This window comes from Fringilla coelebs (genome assembly GCF_963513975.1).
Source record: "Fringilla coelebs genome assembly, chromosome: 1".
In the NCBI taxonomy this organism is placed as follows: domain Eukaryota; kingdom Metazoa; phylum Chordata; class Aves; order Passeriformes; family Fringillidae; genus Fringilla; species Fringilla coelebs.
The window spans coordinates 23587010-23606701 of NC_140028.1; the positions used below are offsets into that span (position 1 = coordinate 23587010).

At 38.6% G+C, this 19692-nt stretch overlaps 1 protein-coding gene across 1 annotated transcript in view; it reads right to left on the reverse strand.

The window, feature by feature from the left end:
- Positions 1 to 19692, reverse strand: part of CPQ (carboxypeptidase Q) — a 147568-nt gene that overhangs the window by 12174 nt on the left and 115702 nt on the right. The window contains exon 7 of the mRNA XM_084213501.1: positions 16385 to 16586. Coding sequence (XP_084069627.1) covers positions 16385 to 16586 — 202 coding nt within the window. The remainder of the gene's footprint in view (positions 1 to 16384; positions 16587 to 19692) is intronic.

Consider the following 19692-nt stretch of genomic DNA (forward strand, 5'->3'; position numbering starts at 1 on the left):
AAGAAGAAAAAGTGGTAGGTCTCATTAGTCCTTGGTAGTCTAACCTTAGCCTTATCTATTATCAGATTTGTCAGAAAAGGCAAAGAAAAAGCACAACCCTTTTGGAAATGCAGCCACTGAAATTAGAAAGCATTGAGTGAAGAAGAGAATATTTCCCCTGTCACATATTCCTTTCAGGGTCAAAAAGCACACAAGTGAGATTTTAAATAAGTAACTCATTCCAGGTAAATCCAGTCAAGTGGTTTCCAGGCTGACAGACTGCCATTACATCCCACCACTGCCAGCAGGGTTCACTGCTGTGACTCCAAAGGTGGCTCTAGGTTTGGAAAAATAGGGTGTAGTAGAGAAGACAACAATAACTACTTAATAATTAGATTCTTGTGCTGTGTATCGAGAGCCCAAGGCTTTTGTGGAATTAGATGAGGCACCCAGAGTGTCTTTACCACCGTCTATTTCAGCAAATGGAGTGGCCAAACATTCACTCCTTGAAACAGCAGAAGAGCAACACACTTTTCCCTATCTCAATGAATTTAAAACGCAATGCAAATCAAAAGAAAAAGTGAATGATCTGGAAAAAGAGCAGCAAAAGGCAAGGAATAATGCTATTCCTGATGGGGACATGTATTTAACACTTAATTTTTTTTTTCCTGCAAAAATGATGCTCTACACCTAAAACTGGGGGGGGGAAGATGTTTTTGCCCAGGTAAATGTAAAGACAGCTGGAGCCAAAGGCCAAGCCACAACTCGCAGACCTCAGGCAGGTGAAACCAAAAGAGGTCTGGGTAGGGGGGATTGACACAAGCCATGGGCAAAGCAATGATCCTGCCCATTTCCACAGATGCAGGAGAACTGGCTCAGCAGGCAGGAGCTCTCATACCTGTTAAATTATTACAGTGTTCCTTAGCAGTCTCTTAGCTCAGGCTCCAGGAACCACAGGCAGTCCCTTCCCTCTTGCTCTCTAATTAGAAACCTGAAGTCATTACTTGGGTTAAGGGATAGCAAAATTGTCATTGGATTGAGTAGGCTGAGTGAAAAAGTTTTTAATCAGAGATAATGCTCTCAAAAACAGCATTATACCTCAAAAGCATTATACCCTTAACAAATTTCCTGGCAGCTATTTGTCTGACTGAAAGAGACAAGCTGCATGGCAAAGATACAGAAAGCAAATGACATTTTTAACTGTGTGATGATCCCTTCTTCCCCTCAAGCATCCTGAAATAAAAGACATAAATGCTGAGCACTTGGAAGCTTCAACAGCATCCAATGCTTGTGCTTTTAATGATGACTGCACAAGAACATCTGCCCTAAAATCTAGCCAGCAGTGCTGGTGGACAACAAAAGTACCCACAGTAATTAGGAACTCTAGAAAGAAGCAGTCAGACTAATTAAGTTTTCTCAATGTTTCCCATTTAGCATATCTTAGGGATTTAAAATTAAAGATGTGTATAATTCAGGCTGTTTTCAAGACTGAGATGTTTAAAACTTGTTGATTAGTTTTAGCTGCACAATTAAATCTGTTTCTTAGTTGAAGTCAGAAGGGCTAAAATTGTTCAGGCCAAGAAAACAAACTGCTGCAGTAGGATGACAGGATCAGCCTGTGATCCTCACACTGCAACTCAGCAAGAGACTGAGAGCTGCCCTGTCCAACCCCATCTCTTTGATGTTGGTGGTTCCAAGCTCAAGAGAAATGGTGCTGGAGCACAAATACCAATTTCAAGGCTGGCAGTGGCAATTCTGTGCAAATATCTCAGGACCTCCCTGGTCCTTCTGCGTGGGGAAAAAACGCACCTCAAAAACGAATCAAGGTTTTGCCAGAACAAGGGGTTTTGGCTATTAGTGATCATCTATTTCTGCTACCTTTGAACAGTGAACACAAAATGAGGGACCAGCATTGGCTGTGTGAGTGCACAGAGCAGCCCACAAGATTGTGCCTCTTTCTCCAGTGGCTGCTGTGGATGCAAGGGCCTGGGTCAGGCTGCAAGATGCATCAGTCAATGCCTGGGTGCAATAAAAATCACCATCACAACTGCCCAGCCTTCAGTAGTATTTGTCTACAGACTTCCTTCAGTGACACCTGTAGCACATACAGCAGCCCTTAATTCTGCTCTGAAATACAAATGAAAACACAATGTGTTAACAACTGTCTTTTATTATTTTTTAAAATATGTTTCAAATCCATATAGCTTATCTCAGAGTCTCTGTAATTTAGAAATGAAGGGCTGCTGCTGCAATGTATTATCTGCCCACAGATTTAGTTAGCACTTTTAAAGCACAGAACAGAAACAATGCACAAGGAGTCAATAACAGTAACTGGAATCATTAACACTTCTTGCTTGTCTCTGGCTTAATCTGAAAACCAACTAAAAGATGCTTTAGTTTAAGAGTAGTTATCCTAGAAAGCTGGAAGTCCAAGATCTTCCACAGCTCTATGCCTGTCTTTCCCTCTTACCCTTTTCCTTTCCCATCTGCCATACACTACCTTTCTGCTTGAGCCAAGCAAAAAGCTGCAGGTGCCTCTCTACAAAGGCTCAAAGGAAAGACTTCATCATAATTTACATTTACCTCTTTAACTAATTCATCTAACACTTTAACTAACTCCCAGAACATTCCTGCATCTAAAAGGGTACTGACTGTAACATCTATTGTCAGCCTGGTTACCCAGACTACTTAGCAGTGCTTGGTCTCTCAGCAGACTAGCACTACACAGGACAGAAAACCAGATGAACTGGGGAAAACCTCAAAGGTTCAATCAGCCTTTTCCCCCCTCTCTGGTAGAAACCAATGTTTTGAGAAAAAATGGCAGAAAGGGGTCTCATCCTTCAGCACACCTGTCTAGCCATCAGCAGATTAAGGACTTTCTGAATAGGAGCTTGCCTTTATATCTCTGTGTGGACAGCCTTCTCCCATGCAGTATTCCATCCACGTTAAATGTGTGTTTGATCTTGGTCTTCAAAACATCTTGTGATGCTCATTTCCTCCATTCAATTATGTCCAGAGAAGTGTCTCTCAAAGCTGGTTAATGCTGATGCTCTGATCCTCTGGTTATATTACAAAAGGTGAATAGTTACTCTCTATCATACAGTAGTGTTGTTTATATATATCTCTCATATAGTTTTCTTTTTTTTCCCCCAGAGATTATAATAGTTTCGTTGGGGGATTCTACCTTAAATGATTTGGTCAATCTGATCAAACCTGGAACGAGCCTGGTTCCTGTCTGCATCAAACTCCAGACAGCAGTTTGTACAGGATAAAGATGGGTTTCCTTTGATTAAACTAATAATTTGTAACCCATATTATCTTGCTGCAGTGATACATAGTGCAAAAACTGCAGCTTCCTGGAATCATAGGAGAGGCAGACCATGAAAGGCAGAAGTAGGAAACACTGAGCTTTCCATTTTGCAGCAAATGACACAATTCTGCTTTTCTCTTTTCCAAACTCAAATGAAAAAAGGCACACAAAACTTTTCTCATAAAGTAAAATAAACCAGCAAAAACAAATACTCAAATCATGTGTATTTTCTTGACTCAATACATACATGAAATAAGATCTTGAAAAATTAATATTTGTCATTAGTCTATATTTTATCTAAATGCTTATTCTTAGTGAAATATTCAGAATTCTGTTATCCTCTATTCTAATTTCATCAAAATACATCTTGTTTATATAAATGAACACATCTCAGTATCTTTTTTTTTTTAACAAAAAAGATAATCTACTGAGAGAAACTACCTCTGCAATGCATTCTAGCTACGAAGAAGCCCCGAAACACACACCTAGGATCAATGCCTTTAATGTCAGGCACTGTGATCTCCAGATGTTACCAGAATATAGGATGGTCCAGAACCTTGGTGTACATAACAGCTCTCTTTGAACTAACTTTCTGATCCTATAAAATATGTATAGAAGTTCAAAGTTATGTTAATCACTAAGGATACCAGAAGTGGAAAAGGAAATTATGTATACTGCAAGGTTGATCCGAATGGCATGAAAAATATACTCAGACATTAAAAAATGGAAGGATTTTAGATTGGGGCATCATATAGATCTGAGACTATTTTCTATCTTCATTCTAGACCAAAGCAATGGAGTAGAGTCCTCCTTCACTATGAGATGGCACTAATCAGGGACATATGGCAGGGGCACTGAGAGCATGATGAGAATTTGTTAAGTGATGTTCACCAATGAGATACTTGAAAAGGCAAGTCAGGATAATGATCAAGAGGTGCAAGCATTAACTACTACACCAAGGAAGGAAAAAATCAACTTCACATAATAACCTGCTGCAAGTGGAAAGAAATAACCATGTCTTTGGGTTCACAATGAAAAGAAATGAGAATTAAAGCTCTTAAATTGCAGCAGAAATAAGGTAGATAGGAGAAAAACCTTAAGCACTAAGAATAGCACTGGGACAGGCCATCTGGTCTATAATGTTTCCATTACAGTAAGTCTTCAAGTTCAGTTTAAACAAATGCAAAAGATATGACAGGGACATTGGCAAGACCATGCTGGAATCAAGAATATTTAGAGGTTCTCTAGACACCTCCTTGCCAGCTCTGTGGTTCTTTGAAATCTCCTCTGTTTGTGTGGCTTTCTGGAATAGCTGCTGAACAGACTAGAGCTCATATTTTTCTGGCAATTGGCTAGACCCATGGCTCCAGCCAAGTTTGGCTTGTGAGGCAGAAGGAAATTCAGGATCACTATGCCAAGCGAACCCTGCAAATAGCAAGTAGACACCAAATTTCTGGAGTAACCTTGTTCCATTTTATGAACAATCAGAAAAATGCCCCACTCCTGAAGATTTCACATGAACTTCAATTCATATGTGTGTGGAAAACAGCGCTAAAAGTTATTCCTCTAGAAGTTACCCATTTAAGGAATTTAAGGCAAAAAAATTCTTGAAAGTCACTTCTGTGACTTCACCAGTGATAGCTTTGGTTTGTGTTTCTTCAGATGTCTCTGATCAAAGATGGACAACTGAGCGCTGTCCTTTCTCAGCCAGCTCCCATCAACTCCCATTGTGCTTTGTTTGCTGTTGCTATAGGCTTGGATTTGGGGGGAAACAGGCAGGCAATTGAGACAACTCTTGTTTAGGTAAAACCACCCTGCTTTAGAATTCTTCATTGTCGCTGTCGAGGCGGTCACGACACAAAGCAGAGACTACAAGCAGTCTCAGTTGGCAACTCTTTATTTCTGAACATGGCTGATCTTTTATACACTGTTCAGTTGTTTATGGTTCTTCTACTTGTACTATTGGTCACTATACATCAATATGATTCTATTGGTGCAACGTAGGGTGACTTAACTAACTTTCTAAAAATACTTTGTCCAGCTGCAAAGGTGTTATCATTCTTCCATTCCTCTCTTCTCTCGGTCTCCTTGGTGATAGCCTTGGAGAGAGCTCCTTATCAGCTTTTTCTTGCTTCTTCTCGCTCCTTTCTTGCTTCTTTTCGCTCCTTTAGCTGACAGGCCCGCTGTCAGCCCCTTCCACACTTCATAATAACCTTTGTCCTCAGAGAATTTAAGTTTTTCTGTCTCCTCTCTCTAATTAACAGCTCTAAGTTGTTTTCAGTATCTTTCAGGAGGTGAGGTGCTTGCGCACATCCCCAAAGGAATTTGGGATAGCTGCAAAATGCCAATGCTCCAAACTCCCATGTCTTTGCTTGCAGGACAGAGAATCTACCCACTGAGAAATCAAGTTGCTCAACTTCTTTCTCCTCCACAATGCCACATTAATGGTTTTCAACTGCTTCCAATTTAAAATCCATAATCATTTTCTAACACACAAATTATCCCAACTGACAAGTGGATAATCAAGTTCACTTACAACAAACTTGTGCTCTTAGCAGCAGATGAGGTTCTACATTTTTAGGAGTAATCCACAATCCCTCAGGAGTCTGGAGAGCAGAGTCTGAAAATCCCTAGCTTTCTTTACTTCAGCTTTCTTTAAAAAACTACAAAAATCCTTCTGTCTCAGAAGGTCATTGCTTGTGTTTAACATAATTAATAGAACTGAACTGCAAAAGGAAAAGTGCCTATTTTCTTAGGTTGATTTCCAAGGCCCCACATGGCAATTGAGACAGAGCTCTGTCATGGGCACTGAAAACAGCTGAGAGCTGTGAACAGACTGGCCCTGATGTATAATAAATCTTAATTAGGTTTTCTGCCTCTACATGGGGAATTCCAATAAACTGCTTTTCTTGTTGAGATTCATGCTTTGTCCTTGCAGAAAGATTTGTTTATGTATGTTTATGTTTTGTATTGTTGTTAAAATACACATATAGGAAGCTTATGATTCCACCTAGGCTCCTCTTTTCTTTACACTCCACAACATTTGCCCAGGTGAAGCTCTTATGCTAAATAGCTGCAAGGTCTGATGAATCCAGCAGAAGATGGACCAGCTTAATTAGGAAGGTAATGATGGCTCCTTCCTCTTTATTGCACCTTATAGACAGAAGGTAACTCACAAGTGGCCCTTGGGTAACTGTTATCATTAGGGAAACTGAGGAACTATAAATTTTTCAGTGATTATGGCAGATGACGTCAAAGACCTCATCTGTCTCTGTACCTTGTCTCCTATGCAGCCTGTGATCCTTTCTTGAGGATTTGCCAATACAAAATACAAATGTATATTCAGTTTCTTTCACACTTAAGTATTTTTCTGTGGTCTGAATTGACCATGTCTGAATTGACTGAAATTGTTACATTAAAACACATATAACTGGAAAGGGGTTTATGGGAAAAATAAATTGGTATTCAATAAATTCTGCTCTTTAGAAATTCAATTGCACTGAAGGCCCAACCTGTAGAATGAGTTTTGAAGACAAACACTTAGAAAGGTTCCAATCCTGTGGTTTATAAATGTTAACAATGTCCTGGAAAGGCTGCCACTGGAATAATTTCGAACCTGCTCTTTTGAGGAAGATGCCTTTATAAATTATTTCTGAGCTTTGTACTCATTCTGTTTGGACTACTATCAAAAGCATTCTTCAAAGGCCTCAGACATTTACACCTATAATGTCACCTGCAAGTGAAAGTGTGTTGTGTTTGCTGCTTCAGGAAGGAACAAGTTTTCTGATTAATATCTAAAACTCTGTCACTAAAAAGTATTCAGATCCTAAATCAAAATCATACTTGGTTCAAAACTCCAGTGTGCTCTGCACAGTTAGCTGAGATGTTTCTACAGCCTCCTTGTAAAACTTGTGGAACTTTGGGGAGAAAACTGCTGTTGAAATGCTATATTATTTGCTATATTAGCTATAATAAGCAATGAAAGAATACTAAGAAGGTAACTTCTGAAGCTTAAAATTAAAATCACTCAGGTCTCTGCATGGCAGCAGAATTGGAAAGATGGGAAGAGGTACTGCTCATGCTATAGGAAAATTATCTAAGGGATTACTTAGCCAAATTGGACAAATAAAAATCAGTGTTGCCGGATGCATTGCTTGGGGCAGCTGGCCAATGCCACTGGGAAGTTGCTATCTATCATCTAGGAAAAGTTGTGGCAATTAGGGGAGGATTCCAATGACTGAAAAAAGGCAAATGTCATGCCTGTTATAAAATCTAAAGCAATAGGATCAGAAGCATGTCCAGAGGCAGCCACTAAGTTGATTGGAGGGATGGAGCACCTCTCCTATAAGGAAAGGCTGAAAGAACTGGGATTGTTCAGCCTGAAAAAGAGAAACCTTTGGGGTGACATAACTGGGGCCTCCCAGTACCTGAAGGCAGCCTACAAGAAAGATGGAGTGGTACTTTTTACTAGAGCGTGTAGTGACGGGACAAAGGGGAACAGATTCAAACTGAGAGCAAGTTTAGATTAGATGTTAGGAAGAAATTCTTTACTGTGGGGGTCACGAGGCACTGGCACAGGCTGCCCAGAGAAGTTGTGGATGTCCCCATCCCTGGAAGTGTTCAAGGGCTCTGAGCAACCTGACCTGGTGAGAAGTGCCCCTGACCATGGCTTAAGGGCTGAAACTAGTTGATCTTTAAGATCCCTTTCAACACAAGCCATTCTATAATCTTGTGATGATTCTGTGAACTATAAACTAGAAAAACTCAGTCCCCAGGAAAATTGTAGACTGGAGGAGTGGGATAAAAGAGGGTGGAAAACAGCCTGGATAGCTGGGCCCAAAGGGTGGCCGTCAGCAGTTTGAGGTGGCTGGTTCTGAGCAGTGTGATGCCCAGGGGTCCCTGCCAGCTCAGACCCTTTGCATCCTCAGCAATGATCCACATGACAGGGGTGGCCTGTGTCTCCCTAAAATCTGTCAAAGTAGCAACTGTGTATGCTGGAAGGCAGAGTTGCTATTCAGAGAGCTCAAAATCCAGAAGTGGCCTGACATGGACTTCAGAAAACTCATCAAAGACCAAACCAAAATCCTGTATTAACCAATGGCCACAGAACTGGTGGGAGGTGCACCAGCAGTTCTGCAGAACAGGAGCTGCCGTGCAAGAGGCACCATCAAAACCTTGCGGCAATGAGGTGATGTAGGGGCCTCTTTGGAAATACGGCAGCCAAGAGGTCCAAGGAAGTGATATTTTCTAAATATTACACTGTTTGTGACTCCAGAACAAGAAAGGTGTGAACAGACTGGCCAGAGGAGACATAATCACCCTGGCTGGCTGATCAGCTTGTTCTCACAATTCTTTATCAATCCAATATAGCAATTACATCAGCTGTGTTCTGCTGTAGCTTTAAACTTGACTCCAAACCAACGGAAACTCTAAATAGTTGAGGATGAAGCAAGCCCTGAAGAATCCTATTAGAAACACTCATCATATGACTTCATGTAGGAAAGTACTTGGAGAGCTGCAAGCCAGACCTTAATACATTTAACCTCTGTCCTTCCCATCAAGAGTAGTATACCTGTGGTCTTCCTGGAATGCTACTGAATGCTTTACTCTTACTCAGCTTTTAATACTGATGCCATTACAATTTGTTTTCCAGGAATGAAATCTATGAATCCACAGATATTTCTGCTGTTGTTACTAACAAATATTCTAGGTCATTATACATTTGGGGAGAAATCTCACAACCACAACAGTTCATTACTATCAATGTGTCTTATTTTTCATACAGTGAAATTTCTAAGCATAAAAAAATAAATAAATTGTGGATAGAATCTTATTTTACTTCCTCACTTTTTTTCCAATTGGCAAACATCTCCAAATTCCTTACAGAACTCTGACTAAACTCTTTTTTAATATTATGTTTTCTTTCTGTTTACTTAATTATTTGCATAAGCTTCACCAAAGCCAAGGACAGTTCTAGGAACAACGTTTGACTAACTTGTACTTCCGAAATGCCTATTGAACACTGAGCTCTGTGTGTTAATGTAGAACACTTGTTTTTTAGGATCAACAAATGGCAAATACTTCCATCTGAAAAAGAATATTCCCACCCACAGAAACAGAATTCAGCTTTCCTAAGCAGCAAACAATTGAGAATTAAGATGCCTCTCAGAGGCACAGCCAGAATAAAAACAACCACACCCCACATCCGAATGAGATCCTCAGTTGGATATTTTCAGTGTTTCTTTTCCAAGACAAAGCATATTCTGATACTAAAAAGGTGAGTTGGAGAAGCAAATTTATTGATGTTTTTTGAGCTGTTTAGGAATTGCATATGCAGGAATCTTCCTGCAGCATCCAGGAAGAACCTATTTATTAAAAGGGTAATTTACGCCAGTCCGTCTCATGTAAGTTTTGAAGAGTAAGCATCTAAAAGGAAAGAAGAAATCAAAACTTAGTGATGTTCAAAGGAAGAGTGACAAAATAAGAGAAAGAAGTCTACTAGCCAAAAAGTGCAAGAACCATTACAATTTATGATTTTATTTTAAACACCACAATTTAAATTTTCATTGCTAGATTAATGAACTTATATAATATTAGTACCGAGTTGAAAGCACTGGAACAGTTTTACTTCTAGGATCCTAAAAGCCAATCAGAATGTCAGTGTTTCAAACTAATTTATTGTAATATTAGTACAAGATTATTTTAAAGCTGTCTTGCCTAAGTTTATTAAAAAACAAATTTTAAGAGCCATGTGCTGTAATTCTTTACTTGTGACCATCAAAAAAACTTTGCCAAATAAAATGCATCACAGATACTGAAAAGAGTACCTAGAAATGAAATAAGAAATTCAGCAACGTGATTAGAAGTTCAGCAATGTATGATAGCATTTTGCAAATATTTTTGGTTTCCCAGTTCAAATTTCCTCTGGGATCAAGTTAATGATAGTTCTATTTTTGTAACTGTAATTAGGATTATTTAAATGTTGTACAAATGAAACACAAGAATTTATGATATTAAAAAAGCTACTCTGAAATGGGTGAGGCTTAAATAAGAAAGAAGCATTTCATTATGAAAATGCTTGTAATATTTGGCAGACTCACAGATATTTTAAGGCCAGCAAAAGCCATTACCATCACACCTTCTGAGTAACACATGGCAGAGAATTTCATCTTCTGTCTACTGCACCAAGCCCATCCCTCCTGCTTGAATTACCCTGTACTTTTTGAAGGACACCTAAGTCTTCTTTTACACATTCAAGATAACAGAGACTTCACCAAGTTTGCAATGTTCTTCTAGAGCTCACTAACATTATTAGAAGAAGGGGTTTGCTTTCATCCACTTTGACTTTGTTTAGACTCAAATAGCCTGAATTTCTAATGAGAAATATAATACAAAAACCCTCTTAAAACTACCAGGAAAATTTGCATTCAGGCACTGTGCCTAATTGCCTGACTCCATCCCTCTCTCCAACAGCATTATCCCAGATGTATTTTTGCATGGTCTGTGTCTAGTCTGTGCGAAATAAAAATACCCTTGCAAATCTGATGCTTCCTGTAAATGATTAGAAGTAGACAATACTCCATTGTGCCAAAACAAGACTAAACCAAGCAGAGCAAAGGCGGAAGGAATTGTATGTACAGTATTGTCAAATTTGTCTGGTAGTCTAAGAGCACAATTTATGAGAACACATCATAAGTTACAGACTATTCCTTTCATTAAATGATTATTCTCAAGGACTTTATTAACTTTATTAAGAACAGAGCAGGTCATATGAAAGGCTAATATAACTGAGATACTATGTTAAACTATGTGCCTTTTAAGGAATTGACCTTCATAGAAAAGTTGCAACATATTAAATTTATTTAATTACTCTAGAGTAATTTCCAATTTCAAAAGCCCATTTTATTGGAACAATGATAAATTAGAGAATAGATGAATTATTTTACAGATTAATACACACAGTTCTTTCTGCAATCAAGATTTTAAATGGGTCTAATAGCCTTAGCACTTACAGTAGGTTCCTAAAGTGCCAAGCAATTATAATTGTTCTCTTAGCATACTGGTTTAATTTAATACCACCCAAGTTGCAAATGATTTGGCTTTTGCAGTGGAACACACTCATTCACCATGATGATAAATATGAATTTATGAATGATAAAATAAGATATTTTAAAGGAAAAGAGTGCCCTGGAAAAAGCAATACCATATTGCTAATTATGAGACAACAGTTCTGGTATATCTCAGACTTATTGAGATCAAGACTGAAGCAAGACATGTATGTACACCATAAGTCCTTTAGCCTTCATTTCCACATGCAAATAGTAGTTTGTGTTGGCACTCTGCTCAATAGATGTCCAGAGCAGTGGGAACTCAGCAAATACAAAAATATAGCACCTATGGAGTAACTAAAATTATCTAGGTACTTACAATAGTGTCCCTAAAGTTTAGTTTTGTAAGTAGTGTTCAAGAGTTTTGTCCAGCTTTTTGCTTTTTGCAAATGAGGAGGCATTGGCCTTGAGTTTGTCACTTTGTCAAATACCTGGAGCCCTACATGTGGTTTCCCGCGCTAAACATCTCAAATTGCAAGTGACACAAATGCTTCCTAGTAAAGTTTAATGCCTGCTGTTCAGAGATTTTTTTTTTCCCCTTCTCTCATCTTGTAGGAAGGTTTTGTCAAGTGCAACACCCCTTACCCCTGCAGCATCAAGTCCAAGGCTTTTCAGCATTGGCTTATGAAGCCCTAGACTGTACACCTAATGTTTCTTCTGGGTTTATTCTTTTGGAAATAAAGAGATGCTTAGAAACTGGATCCAAAGAGCCTGCCTGAACCTGTAGGCAGTACAAAACAGGTCATCTGACAGGCAGCACTTCATCTGACAGTGGACAATCACTTCCAAACAGTGACACAGCCAAGAATGAGCAGAGGTTATTCACTTATAATTTGGGAAAGGGAGTTTGCTCACTTCTTCATGTCCAGCTGGCAACCTCAAGTCCAGGAGTTTTCCTGCTATGCTGCTTTCTCAGACATGTCCCTGGCAGACACTGAGCAGAGGAGCAGGCTTGGCACCAGTGTGCCATCAGGCTTGCACCTGAGTCTGGTGCTACAGGGATGATGGGGACAGGGGTAAGAGAGGGCAGCATGCTCCAGAAAAGGGGTAGATTTAACCTCTTACATAATACAGAGGGAAATAATCCGAATCAAAATCCAGTGTCTCAGGCCAAAATACAGCATATTTTAGATGAAGGTAATAAAAAAGCACAATGAACATGCAAAAAGGAAAGAAGTTATATATTATAGTCTTTGTTTGCCACATCTGAATGACTAATAGGTTGGGTTAGCAATGAATTTTTGATTTCTGAAGAAACATTAAAATTAAATGGACTACTGGTTTATTAATTTCTGGAAGAACAATTCTTCCTTTTATGCAGTGTAACAAAACATCAAGTCGCTGTGGAGACAGAGAAACACAAACAAACATCAAGGTTCAAAGTGATAGTGTAAAAGGAGTTTCACCTTTAGGCCACTGGTTGATTTTTAAAAGAGAACTTGAAACATGCCTTTGGGGAGTTGTTTGATGTCCGGGGTCAGCTTGATCTCAAATACAGCTCAGTTCCTAACAGACAATTGTTCCCATCATAAGCACTGCAGCAACAGATAACCACCCTGACAAGCAGAAAGGAGCATCCTTGAACCAGTTTTCCTGGAAATAATGTGTCACAACAGCCACTTCTTTGCAAAAATACAAAAGCACCTGTTTTCATCTCCCCAAACACCTAAAGCTGAACTAATGTTTACTGGGTTTCATAATACAAATAAAACCGCTTCATCCCCCCTTCTCAGATTCTTGCAGGGAAGGCTGATCCAGACCCAGGGCTGTTACCTTAGGAACTGCCCTAAATCACGTTCAGAGAATTTTGGTCATCATCAAGTATCTGTGATCATCAGATACTTCACTTTTTCAACAAGAATATCCTAGCACTGATTTAGCAGGGCTTGTTTAATAATTTTTTAACCCTTTCAGACACTGAGGAAACCTGTTGTGAAAAAGTATGTTAACAAACCCAATAAATAAGGCAAATCAACCTATCTTCCCACTTATATCTGCAAATTCTAGCCAATTTTAATCTGGGATTTAGTGTTGCAAAGGAACAGCTTTATGTGCCACTATCTGGATACATCCCTAATTAAAAAAAAATATGGAATTGAACACTTTAAAAAAAGATGAGGAACATAATTGCATAATTATTAAGTGAGCAGTCAATGGTCACCTCAAATTGTAAAACCACATCATAAAATACAACACCCCAAACCCCCCCCCACCCCTTTCCTCTGATTTATGCTTAATGAAAAAGCAAAACAAATGTTATACAAATATTTTCAGTAACTGAAAACTGGCTATCAGTGCAAAACCACAACACCAGACATTCCTCTCTGCTGGGCTGAACTGTTCTCAAAACAATCCAATGTAAAGGCCACTGACAAATATTTCTAACATTCTGCAGCCACAAAGAACCAGAGCGCCGTGTTGGGTACAGATCACATTGCTTGTGCTTTAGAGGTATTATTTAGGCTTCAGTCTCTGGTTTGCTAAGGACTCTGAACTCATGGCCTCTCTCATCCTAAAATCTCAGAATAATCACTGCTGTTTAGTAGCATTTCATTGCATGTCCATCAAAAATAAACATGCTCAAAATAGCAGAGATTAAGAAGCTACAGTCTCTTTGCCTACCTCAGCTATGAACAGTTCTGAAAAACACATTTAGTGTTGCCCTCTGTGGATCTTTCAGACCAAAAGATGTAGGCGAAGAATATTAAGAGCATCTAATAAGATGGAATCTATTTCACACTGAAAAGGGGAAAACTCAGGAGAAATTGTCAGAAACCATTCTAACTGTTCAAGAAGTACACCATATTTTGTCTCCCTGTTGCAGAAACAAAGCCATCAAGCATATTTTCAAGAAAATATTTAAATAAAATTGATGAAGTGTCAACACTTGACTGCTTGTTTAAATTGAACATAATTATAAAAGCTGTTACAGAGTGTTCAATTTGTTTCAATGTTATTATATATCATAAAGTCTCATTCAAGCAGGGAGAATAGTGTAGACAAGGCATGAAGATTAGAAGATGTCTTACACTTCTCCCTGGAACAGCATGAAATACAATCTAAAGCAGCCAAAATTCTTTTAGTGGAGCTAATTTCTTTTCAGTAGGGCTTTATGAAGAAAAGAATCAGTGTTCCTTTATGCTGCAAGAACACTTTGCTATCTGCTTAACAGGAAGTTAAATGAACCAAAGCTACAGGCAGAAAAAAAAATTCCACCATCAATTAAAGTGACAAATTCTTAATAGGAAAACAAATCAGATTTATTTAAAAACTGAAGTCTTGGTTCTGGTGTATTCATGTTTTCCCAAGGCTGAGTTTATATTCCCAAGGTTTATATTTTTCATAGTTTATGCTTTCTGAGGAGTACAGATGTCCATGGGAGAGGGCTTTTTCCTGCATCGCTCCTGCTGAGTAGCCCAAAGACTAATCAAGAGGACCATGGCAAGCTGTAGCTGCTTATGCTCCAGGTGCACCACAGCTGATGAGAAGTGGTGTGCAAGAGCTCAACACCCACTGCCATCACAAGCACCACTCATATCATCAACTGAAAATAAGGCATTTGAATGTTAAATTTTTCTCTCTTCTTCCATAATCTGTCACATTCAGATGGGAAGCACAAGGCAAGTCCCCAAGAACCCCCTGGAATGCTCCCAGCACCTTACCTAGGAAATAATTCTGATACCCTTGCATTTTCTAAACATAGGCTGAGTGGTGAGTTCTTCTATTCCACCTACAAGACAGATATGTTGGTCTGAAATTCTGGACCAGACATCTTTTCACAGGCTCTTCCAGGCTGATGCTTGGCCACAGCCTCTCAGTAGTGCTTACAGCCTCTCCAGTCAACTCAGCACGCCATTGTTACAGCTGCATGACATGGTACTGAACGGATTCCACTTCACCCAGAGAGCAGGACAGAAGCTGAATTCCTAACTGTTTAATAATATCCATTCATCCATACTTTTTGCCCAGTATAGATATTTTTGTTTCAAAATTAGACATCCATACATTTATCGAAGCAGCCAACTTTATGGTATCTCGGCACACCCTGAGTGAGAAGCAAAGGTTTCTGACCATAAATAAGAATAATATATTCCATGATTCACTCTCTTCCACAAGGTAAGAAACAGCAGTTAATTAAATATTAAAAGATTCTAAGCATATAGTAGCAAGTAGTAACACTAGCATGAGAAATGTGCCTGCCTACTTCAGCCGTAAAACACAGGAGAAAACCTTAAAATTTAAAAGTGATCATAACTTTTTTAGTACCACTGTTATGAAACTTTTCTTTCTACTATTATTCAAGTGGAAATTCACTAAGGCTTCACTCAGGCTGGCCTCTGGTTGGGATTCCTGTGCTCTGAAAGCCTCTGTGCTAGTGTGGGGGGTCTCCTGCATGGGGGAGCTGCCAGTGGTGGATCTCTCTCACAGCTCACAAGTTTCTTTGCCAATAACCTGCTCCTCACTTGGAAACAGATAAAATCCTCGAAATAAACCCCTAAACTACTTCAAACTTTTCAGAATTTTACCCCTTTATCACACTTTAATGACTCATAGCTTTTTAAATGTCACATCTCAAAAACATTGTTTCTCCAGCATATAAAATGGAGAGAAAAAGTCCTGAATTTCAAAGTAAAACTAATAATAATTAAAAAAATATTTCTTCTGTATTGGAGAATTCCCCTCTGCCTTGGTTTACTATTTATAAACCACCAGTCTGGGATTAATTATTATAAATCCTTAAAGCCGAAAAGAAGATTTTAGGCATTTTATTCTACGTATAATCTATACCATTATTAAACTGCAGCTCAAATGCACTTTGTGTCCTATTTCTGTTGGTCACCTTTTAACATTTATGCATTTTGCCTATGGTAAATTTTACTCTCTGGGAGAAAGAATTTCTAGGTACTTTGAAAACACGGGACCACCCCTGTGATGTGGCAGCGCTGAGTGGGAGCAGTGTCCCCTGCCAGGCTCCAGGGACACTCACCAGGCACCCCATCTCTCATCCAGTAAGCGATGTCTGTTCCATCTGCAGGGTCGTAAACATGCGTAACATTGATGGGCCGCAGCAGAGTCATGATCTCCTTCACAACGTCCCGGGCTTCAGCACTGCCAGAAAAACCCAGTCCAGATGGCTGGAAGGTGCCCTCATCAGACTCCATAACAATATCAAAGTTGGAGATATTTTCCTAAACATGCAAGAAAAGAAGGTATTATGCTGTGGTTGTTATTTTAGCTGGCATCATATATTGGATTCTAGGTGTCTTTGTGAGCATACCTCAGCAAATTTGTTTTCAGAAGCAGAGAAATGCTTCCTGTGAACGTGTGCATGTAAGCATAAATGAGCTTGTCTTTCTGTATGGAAATGGCTGAAACCGTTCAAATTATATTCCGAGACACCGATATTCTGTAGGACCCACAACATGACTGTTCTGCTGTTCCCTAATACTTGCTTTCAGATTTCTGAAGTGCCACCTAGAAAGGTAAGCCATCATCACCATACTGCAGCTTTCATTTGCAGCTCTCCCTTTCTTCTCAGAGTTGAGACTCTGAAATTCTGTTGTAGTGGTCCTTTGGCTTTAAAATTGGAGGCATCCAAAGCCTTCATAGACTGTGAGGAACAGCCTGTTTAAAAGCCAGCTGCTGCCTGTTCAGAAACACATTATTTTCAATATAGCATATAGTCAATTCTGATATCGATTGGAGGATTAAAATGCCAAGGTTTTCCCCCAGACCTGAAGGAATAATATCTATTTTAAGGAAAATTTGTGCTTCCAAGGTAAATCCTCACAAGAAACATGAAAGGTAAGATTTTGTGTACAAGCAGCATAATATTTGCTTTTAGTGTGTACTTGGAAGAATCTTTTAACCTAAAAGAACAAATATTAGCAATTTATTTACTTACCATATTTGCTTAGATTGCTCAGTTACAAAGGTCTAATTTGAATCAAATACATAGTGTTTTTACATGAATGAAGATGTCATTTAAAAAATGAGATCTGGAGAGGCACAAAACTTTTTAGGAAGGATTTATGGTCATGTCAGGCAAAAAAAAAAAAGCTATACTTCAGGCCCCCTTGCATGTGACTAAGAGAACCTACTGCAGGTTTTACTCCTATGCCCAGATCTCATGACTGAATTTTATGGCTGCCATGGGTTATTTATTACAAGAAAATCATTACAAGGGATATGTGATAGCAGCAACTAACAGATCCATGTCACTACCAGCGTATACAAGCCTACAATTCAATAAATAATTCTTTTACATTTTTCTGTATATAAACCAAAATATGTACTACAGGTGGCTGTGAATAATTCACATAAGTTTGCAGATGCCCTTTATACAATTTGCCAAGAACTGTTTAACACTTTCCCAAAACTCTTCTCTTTTGAGTGAAACAATTCTAACAGAGCAGAGCTATTTACTTTAAACTTAGAAATATATCCAGTAGTTAAAAAATTTAATATAAAATCTTTGCATGATAAAGAAACTGTAGATGTTATAATACCTTAAGGTAACCAATTTATCCACCCATTTAACTACTGGAAATCAATGTGCAAATAACCAGTCTTGTCACCTTGTTGGCAATCACCATTTTTAAACAGTGAAAAACATCTTCATTTTGTGAAAGATTAAATGTAAATAATTAGGCTACATATGGTGTCTAGGCCTATCATCAAATGCTGTCCTGAGATTATGAGCTTCAACATGAATCATAATTCACAGACTGAGTAGAGTGGGAGAGAAGCAGGCCAAGAAAAGCTCACTGCAGGCTAAGAGGGACCAGTGATGCTCCAATGCCACAGATATAATAAAAAGAATGTCTCAAAATATAAATCTTATTTATCATATGCCCAAGGAGAATGACTTAATAAAGACAACACACATTTCAGTGTGCTTCTGAATTGCCAGTAAAAGCTAACTTAAGTGTAGTGAGCCCTACATAAATATGATGCTGTGGTACTCAGCTTCTTTGGTTGAGTTTCCAAAGCAGGATTTCTGTCCATTTTTAGAGCAGCTGAAATGAGGAAAGCAATAAGGCCAGGGGAAGGGCAGTGAAGTAAAGAGAAGAGTGAGCATGGGATCAACATGGACACCTAAAAGAAATCTCTCTTATCACTCAAAACAATGGAATTCCTAAGTTCAAGAACTTCATAAACTGTTACTACTGCAGAATTGCTGTGCTCTTCAGTTGTGTTTTCTCACATAAATGTTTGCATGTGTTTCTAATATGAAACTGAGTAAACAAACCGCCCACAATACATTACACCATACTGTTGCTCTGTAAGAAAGCTATTCAGTTCTGAGAACGTGCTGGAGAGGCATGAAAACAGGACACCCTAGGGAGAGAAACGGACTTCACTGGGGAACAAAAAAGAAACAGGTTACAGCTACTTGAAATACCACGTGTCCTTGAGAAAGCTTTTTCCATATTGGGTCCACTAGAAGATAGGATTACTTATAAAACTACTCACCATCAAATTTGAAAGTTGCAGTCTTAAAAAAAGTTAGGTTGGCTTCCCTGTTCCCATTTTTGTACATCTACATTGGCATTTCTACTTACACAGAGAGAAACACATGCTGGAAAACATGCTTAAAATATACTGCTTAAAAATAGTAAAGATGCTTTGACATCATTTGCCATCTATGATGCAGGAATATCTACCACTAACAAAGTGAGGTGAGACCATACCTTCCCCTTGACTAATTCAAAGGAACAAACAAACCAGACAGATTTTAAAAAATAATTGCAGGCTCAGCTGCTTCTTTCAGTCATTCTCCTAGGGAATTTACCATTTAAATAAGCATTTTAAACTCAGCAGGTATTTTTTTCAGAAAGTAATCTCATCTGCTGCATCTTGATATTGTGCCACTTCTCTTGGTACGTACCAGAAAATTAAAACTTCTCTATGTAACCTGCTGCCTAATTCTCTGAACATCAAAAGAGACTTTTATCCTTTGCCTTCTTATGACTCTGTTGCAGAGGAGGTCATCTGTCTTTATTATGTCATGTTTAGCTCTTCAATTGAATTTTTAAATGAAATATTACAATAAATACTGCATGGGAAAATTGGCTTTCTATAGCTTGCTATTCTCATTGAATACACAATTAGGCACAATCCTTACCAATACTTCTCCTTTTTAAGTTTTTAATTTTAATTCATTTTATTTCTGTTTTCTCTATAAACAATCTATCCTTTTGTGTCTGCTAAGCAGAACTAAAAATATAAGTACTTGTAATCTCTAAGGCAAAAACCTGATAACATGAAATCACAGAATCACAGAACAGGTGA